Source organism: Procambarus clarkii, unplaced genomic scaffold, assembly GCF_040958095.1.
Source record: "Procambarus clarkii isolate CNS0578487 unplaced genomic scaffold, FALCON_Pclarkii_2.0 HiC_scaffold_2290, whole genome shotgun sequence".
NCBI classification, from domain to species: Eukaryota; Metazoa; Arthropoda; class Malacostraca; order Decapoda; family Cambaridae; genus Procambarus; species Procambarus clarkii.
Genome location: NW_027191297.1, coordinates 458 through 7,711, shown reverse-complemented (window position 1 = coordinate 7,711; position 7,254 = coordinate 458). Strand labels below are relative to the sequence as shown.

At 41.0% G+C, this 7,254-nt stretch overlaps 1 protein-coding gene across 1 annotated transcript; it reads right to left on the bottom strand.

Moving 5' to 3' along the window:
* Positions 1 to 462: 462 nt before the first annotated feature.
* On the bottom strand, positions 463 to 6,848 carry LOC138362657 (uncharacterized protein YscB-like; the record flags this gene model as incomplete). The annotated part of the gene is made up of 2 exons (XM_069321083.1): positions 463 to 825; positions 6,796 to 6,848. Coding segments are annotated over 2 exons (416 nt in total), but the record flags the coding sequence as incomplete, so codon positions are not given.
* Between the last annotated feature and the right edge of the window lie 406 nt (positions 6,849 to 7,254).

The window sequence follows — 7,254 nt, the reverse complement described above, 5'->3', positions numbered from 1 at the left end:
GTAAGTGTCAGCCGACTTAGCACACTTTAGGTAGTCGGTCTCTTCTTTATCTACTAAATATGAATGGACAGGAGGAGGCACACGCCTCAAGAATTCTTCAACTAGCATGAGGTTGACGAGTTCTGCAAAGGTAGAGACATGTGCTGCTTCCAGTCATAAAATATCTCCTTTTGGTATTAGCAAATTCGAGAAAGGTAGTGGTACTTGCCTTCAGGTGGTCACAGAATTTTCTTCGATAGCTTTCGGTGGAAGGAAGGTAGGCGTCCAACACTGCCTGTTTCAGAGTCTGGTAGTCATTCTCAGACGCCAAAGTACTGAGTGTAACTGCAGCTCTACCTGTGAGATGTACTCTGAGAAGGGTTGCTCATTGGTTGGCAGGCCAACTAAGTTGATTAGCAAGGGTCTCAGAGGTGGTGAAAAATACATCAACTTCTGTCTCTACGAATGGTGGCATTAACTTACTTGCATGTGAGATATTGAAACTGACAGGAAGAATGGCGGTAGCTTGCTGGCGTTGAGCGAGGTTTGTAGTTTCCAACGAGAATTCTTGTTGACGACATTCCATAGCCATAGCAGCTTGTTGTTTGTCATGCTCGCGTTGCATCTCCAGGTGGCATTGTTTTGCTCCAAGCTGTATTCGTTCACGTTCACGGAGTATTGCAATCTCACGTTCTTGTTCTTCTTTCCTCAAGGCAGCTTCTCGTTCCTTTTCTTCCTTTCGTACGGCAGCTGCTTCCCTTTGTTGCTCGAGGGCTTCTTTTTTCTGTTCTCGTTCGATCTTGGCAATTTCTAGTTTGAGTTTCAGAGTTGCCAAATCAGGTTTATCTGCAATAAAGTAAGTTTCGTGAGTTTCAGAGTTAATCTTACCTTCCTCTAAGAGATGATCCAGTAACAGGTTATGTAGTTAATTTTAGTTGGCTTGGTAGGGAACTTCTAGTTGATACTCATGTGCAAGAGTTTGTAATTCAGTCCTCTTGGCACGACTTAAGGTCCCTATTTCACCTGCTGGATCTGCACGGATAGCTTGGAGACGAAACATGGTGAAATTAGCAATTAAATGGACAACGAATATATTGTTGTGATATGGTGAATGTCAGAAACAGGACAACGTGGCAACTGGTACCTATCCTGTGGAATCGTTAACAATTAATGTTAATTTCAAGATAATAAATGATTAATAAATCAAGGTCGCAAGAAATCTTGTACCCGATACTCAATATAAGAGGATAAGAGCAAGAAAATCCTACTAAATAAGCGAAACTGAGTTTCTAAAACAAATGAAACAGTTAATATCCTCAAAAGTGAATTAGGTAGTCCAAGAATGTAGTCATACCTTGCCGAGTCTCTATAGGACATAAGCAAGTTTTTCCCACTGAAATGAATATGATACTTACAGAATTAGCGAACTTTTGTGCTCTGAAAAAGATGGCTAATTCCCTACCAATGTAAATATCATCATCTCTGACCGACGTGTAGGGGTGCGAGGTGTCAACTGGTGACGAGAACTGCTGCTGAGGTCCCAATTCAGCAACTAAAGTTCGTGGGCGAGGAACTATGGCCCTCTTTATCTTCCTACCGTCGGATTGCAGAAGATTAGGTGCTCTTGACCCGGGGACAGACCACAGTACCAGGGTACCAATATGATGATCTGCCGAAAATATGAGAAATATCATAGGGACAAAAGATGGTAAACACGAGTAATAACTAACACGGAGGGAGAGATGACCAATTAAGAGAATGACTGAGGCCTACAGTCACCACGTAATCCAAAGTTGTCTCACCTTCACCATATGCTACTCTTGGAATGCACAATACACACAGCACCATATGAAAAAAAAATTGAATATTGAAAATAGTGAAAAGCTACTTTACCAAAGCCAAGTACGCTTACCACAAATTTACGATCTGGTACCAGTACCTGAGTGAAGCATCCCGGACAGGCCCCCATGAAATGTGATGGTAGAACGTTGGTGTTCGGCTGTTTCAATAGCTGGGGGCAGGGCCTCGTCATATAACAAAAAAAAAAGGAGGATCGTTTGCCCTTTTGTCTGTAGTAAGGTAATGGGAAGACACACAAAACACAAAGTATAAACAATAAAATTTTAATTATTCTAGAAAACAAGATATGACTAAAGACAATTTCTTGGCTTACGTAAAATTCAAAACAAGTCAACAAACAAAACAACATGAATAATTAATGGCAGTAAAAATTTTCTCTAAGACAATAAAGTGCAGGTAATATAAATCAAATCAGGTGCTGAGAATACTGGCTTCAAGCTGCCACCTCCCTTAGTACACGACAGCCAGAACTTTGTCTAATATAGAGAGATGTCAACTCCAAGGAGCACAGGGATATTCTGAAGAGTACGGCGTGCTGCAGGCCCTGACGTCGACTCAGGTAGTGGCGTGAGTGCAGGTGCGGCGACACACCAGCCAATCAGGAACAGGCAGGCGGAGAATGAGTAGTTTGCTGGTTTGACGGCGGGCGGGAGCCGGTGTGTCTGGTGGTGCAAGGTACGCTTTGCTTCCTGGGCAAAACGTTTGGCGATACTGGTGGACGTATCTTCAATATAGTATCTTGTATCTTGTACTTGAATGATGTAAATGTGTAGGGAAGAGCAAGCTCAATCTCTCTTGAAAGAGATTATCATCACAATATATATATATATATATATATATATATATATATATATATATATATATATATATATATATATATATATATATATATATATATATATATATATATATATATATATATATATATATATATATTAGTATATTTTGGTAGCAGTCTTTCCTGTAGACATATATTATTAAATATGACCGAAAAAGTAAGATTAATAATTCTAACACGAATTTTCTCAATCTTTCGTACATTACGCTTCACTGTTGGAGGTAAATCAAAAATCAATTCTCCAAAATTCATTTTTATTTCTAGTCTGACGCGACACAGGCGCGTTTCGTAAAACTTATTACATTTTCAAAGACTTTAGTTCACAAATACACAACTGATTAGAACTTACGTATCTCTGATTTTATATCTACATTTGAGTGAGGTGGGAGGGGTGATGTGGCATTAACACAAGACAGAACAAGAGGAGATATTAATAGGGTATTAAAAGTATCAACACAAGACAGAACACAAACAATGGGTATTGAATAGAAGTGTTTGTAGAAAGCCTATTGGTCCATATTTCTTGATGCTTCTATATTGGAGCGGAGTCTTGAGGTGGGTAGAATATAGTTGTGCAATAATTGGCTGTTGATTGCTGGTGTTGACTTCTTGATGTGTAGTGCCTCGCAAACGTCAAGCCGCCTGCTATCGCTGTATCTATCGATGATTTCTGTGTTGTTTACTAGGATTTCTAAACAGAAATCCTAGTAAACAACACAGAAATCATCGATAGATACAGCGATAGCAGGCGGCTTGACGTTTGCGAGGCACTACACATCAAGAAGTCAACACCAGCAATCAACAGCCAATTATTGCACAACTATATTCTACCCACCTCAAGACTCCGCTCCAATATAGAAGCATCAAGAAATATGGACCAATAGGCTTTCTACAAACACTTCTATTCAATACCCATTGTTTGTGTTCTGTCTTGTGTTGATACTTTTAATACCCTATTAATATCTCCTCTTGTTCTGTCTTGTGTTAATGCCACATCACCCCTCCCACCTCACTCAAATGTAGATATACAATCAGAGATACGTAAGTTCTAATCAGTTGTGTATTTGTGAACTAAAGTCTTTGAAAATGTAATAAGTTTTACGAAACGCGCCCGTGTCGCGTCAGACTAGAAATAAAAATGAATTTTGGAGAATTGATTTTTGATTTACCTCCAACAGTGAAGCGTAATGTACGAAAGATTGAGAAAATTCGTGTTAGAATTATTAATCTTACTTTTTCGGTCATATTTAATAATATATATATATATATATATATATATATATATATATATATATATATATATATATATATATATATATATATATATATATATATATATATATATATATATATATATATATATATTTAAATATATATATATATGTATATATATATATTTAGATATTTAATATATATATATATATATATATATATATATATATATATATATATGTGACGGAAAAGTGTAGGAGTGTAGATGTTCGGCAGTCCTCCTAATGGCTGGTGTCAATGCCTGTCACATTTACAAACAAAAAAGACTGCTTAGCTGTTGTCTGTGGTAGAGTAAGGGAAGACATGCAAAACACATAGTATGAACAATGAAACTTTAATTAACTGGAAAGCAAATTTAAAAACAAGGACAATCCCTTGGCTATGTACAGTGCAAACAAACAAGTCATAAAAATTAAGAACAGGGATAAATTACTCTAGGAATAATATAAAGACAAAATGACATAAACAGGTGCTGAGAATATAGCCCTAGCTAGGAACCTCCATCAATAAACAGGACGTGGATTAGTTGGTTGTTCACAGCTTGAGAGCACAAGGATATTCTGACTTCAATGGGCGGTTCAAGCCCAGACATCGACTTAGGTAGAGGGCGCTGAGGAGCGGAGGTGCAGGTGTGCAGACGGCGGGTCACCAATCAGAAGCAGGCAGGCTGGATTGGTAGTTTGCTGGTTGACGACGGGCGAGCCGGCATGGAGGGAGTGTGGAGTGGGGGTTTTGGGTACGTTTTGCCTCCTGGTCAAAACGTTTTGTGCTACTGGTAGACATATCTTGAAGGTAGCTTATTTTTGTATATATATAAGTAACTTTATGTAGGGAAGAGCAGGCTCAATCTCTCTTGAAAGAGATTATCGTCACAACTCTCCCCCGAAGCATGCACTTACGGGTGAAGTTACGTCTTCAGGTGGTAGAGTGGTAGGTGGAGCTGCCTCTACCTCATAGACTCTGGAGAGGGCGTCTGCTATGATGTTGTCAGAACCCTTGATGTAGAAAATCTGAAGGTTGAAATTCTGCAGATATAAAGCCCATCGTAGAAGTCGTTGATTGTTGAATTGGGCTTGCTGCAAGAAGCGTAGGGGATTGTGGTCCAAGTAGATGGTGGTAGACCGAGCACCTTGTAGGTACGATGCAAAGTGCTGTAAATTCAGGACGATGGAGAGTAACTCCTTTTCGATAGTGCTGTAATTCTTCTGGTGTGATTTTAACTTGTAGCTGTAGTAGCTAACAGGTATCACCTCCTCGCCTCGTTGTTGCATCAGGACGCCCCCGATGCCGGTACCACTGGCGTCGACATGGAGGATGAACGGCTTCGTGATATCTGGAGAGGCGAGAATGGGATTAGAACAGAGCGGAGATTTAAGTTGTTCAAAAGCAATGGTTCGCTGAATGGTCCAATGATACCGTTGCTTGGGGCTGGTTAAAGTGATCAATGGTGTCGCTACCGTACTAAAATTCTTCACAAACCTACGGTAGTAGGAGACAAGACCAAGGAAGCGCAGGAGCTGATTCCTGGTGGTAGGCTGGGGGTAATGCTGGATGGCTTGAGTGTGTATGTTTAACGGAGCTAGGCTGCCACTCCCTATCACATGACAAAGATAACGCACTTTACCTTTAGCAAAGGTGGACTTGCCCAAGTTGATGGTGAGGCCGGCTGTCAGGAGCTTGGCGAACAATTGTTGCAGCTGGAGCAGATGTTCGTTCCAGGTGTTGGTTGCCACAACGATATCATCCAAGTAGGCGTAGGTGTTATCTAAGCCATAGATGACGCGGTTGACAGCTCGCTGGAAGGTGGCCGGGCATTAAATAGTCCAAATGGAAGGCGTTCATATCTGTAAAGGCCAAAAGGAGTGGTTAAGGCAGATATTTCCTTAGCTCATTCTGTCAAACATACTTGGTAGTATCCCTTGAGTAAGTCTAGTTTGGATAATACCGAGCATTACCAATGGCGTCAAGGATGTCATCTATTCTAGGTAATGGGTAAGCATCCTTGACAGTCACAAGATTCAATTTCTGGTAATTGGTACACAGCCTCACTTTACTGTGCGGTTTCGGCACCAAGATGCAGGGTGAGGCCCAAAGGGACTCACAAGGGGTGGCCAGCCCATGATCCAGGAGGTACTGTACTTCAGCACGCATAACTTCCTTTTTGCTAGGGCTGATTCGGTAGAAAGGTTGACGAATCGGCCGGGTGTCAGGGAGTAGCTGGATGTCGTGCTGAACCACATTACACTCCTGTGGATCATCGCTAAACAACTTCTGATGTTCCTTGAAGATTCTGATGAGAGGAGCACTATTACTGTCCTGCAAATAGGTATGAAGTTCACTTAGGATTTCCGAGTTGGAAGGCACTGACTGAAAGTTAGTGCTTTCGGGAGGAGAATCAGGGAAGGTCTCACTGTGGAGGTATGGACCTTTAAATGTGGATAATGATACCAACACAGTGGGGGGAGTACCTTGATACTGCTTCAGGAGGTTGACGTGGCACAACTGGGTCTTCCGCCGCCTATCTGGAGTCTCAAGAACGTAGATGTGGTTGTTTCTGCACTCCTTGATGCGGTAGGGTCCTGAAAACTTGTTTTGCAATGGAGAACCTGGGATAGGAAAATATGCCAACACGAAGTCTCCTGGTTTAAATTTCCTTATTTTGCTGCTTTGGTCAAAATGAGTCTTCATCCTCTCCTGAGCTTTCAATAGATTGTCATTAGCAAATTTACGTACTCTCTCTAGAATGTGTTATAAGTTTTGAAGAAACTGGGGCACATTCTGAGGGTCACTGAAGGTAACATTACGTTGAGAGTCTTTACAAGCTTTGAGAGGAGTATGGCACTTACGTCCGTAGAGCGTCTCATAAGGAGATACTCCTAGAGACTCATTGGGGAGACTTCTAAAAATGCACATAATTAGGTCAAGTTGTTTATCTCTGTCCTTCAAGGTTTCATTGCAAAATTTCTTTAGGAGTGCTTTAATAGTCTGTTGACTACGTTCAAGAGAACCCTGTGAAGCTAGATGATAGGGGCTGGACAATACTTGTGTGATGTTGAACTCTTCCAGTGTCTTCTTGAAGAGATCACTCGTTAAGTTGGTGCCACAGTCACTTTGAACCTCTCTCGGAAATCCATACTGGGTGAAGATCTTCATTAGTTGTTTCACCACCGTAGCAGCCGTAATGTTCTTTACTGGAACTGTTATGGGGAATCTGGTGGTAGGACACAGGATAGTTAGTATATAGGCGTTGCCTGAACTGGTCCGGGGTAAAGGACCAACACAGTCTATGATGAGCCTGTGGAAAG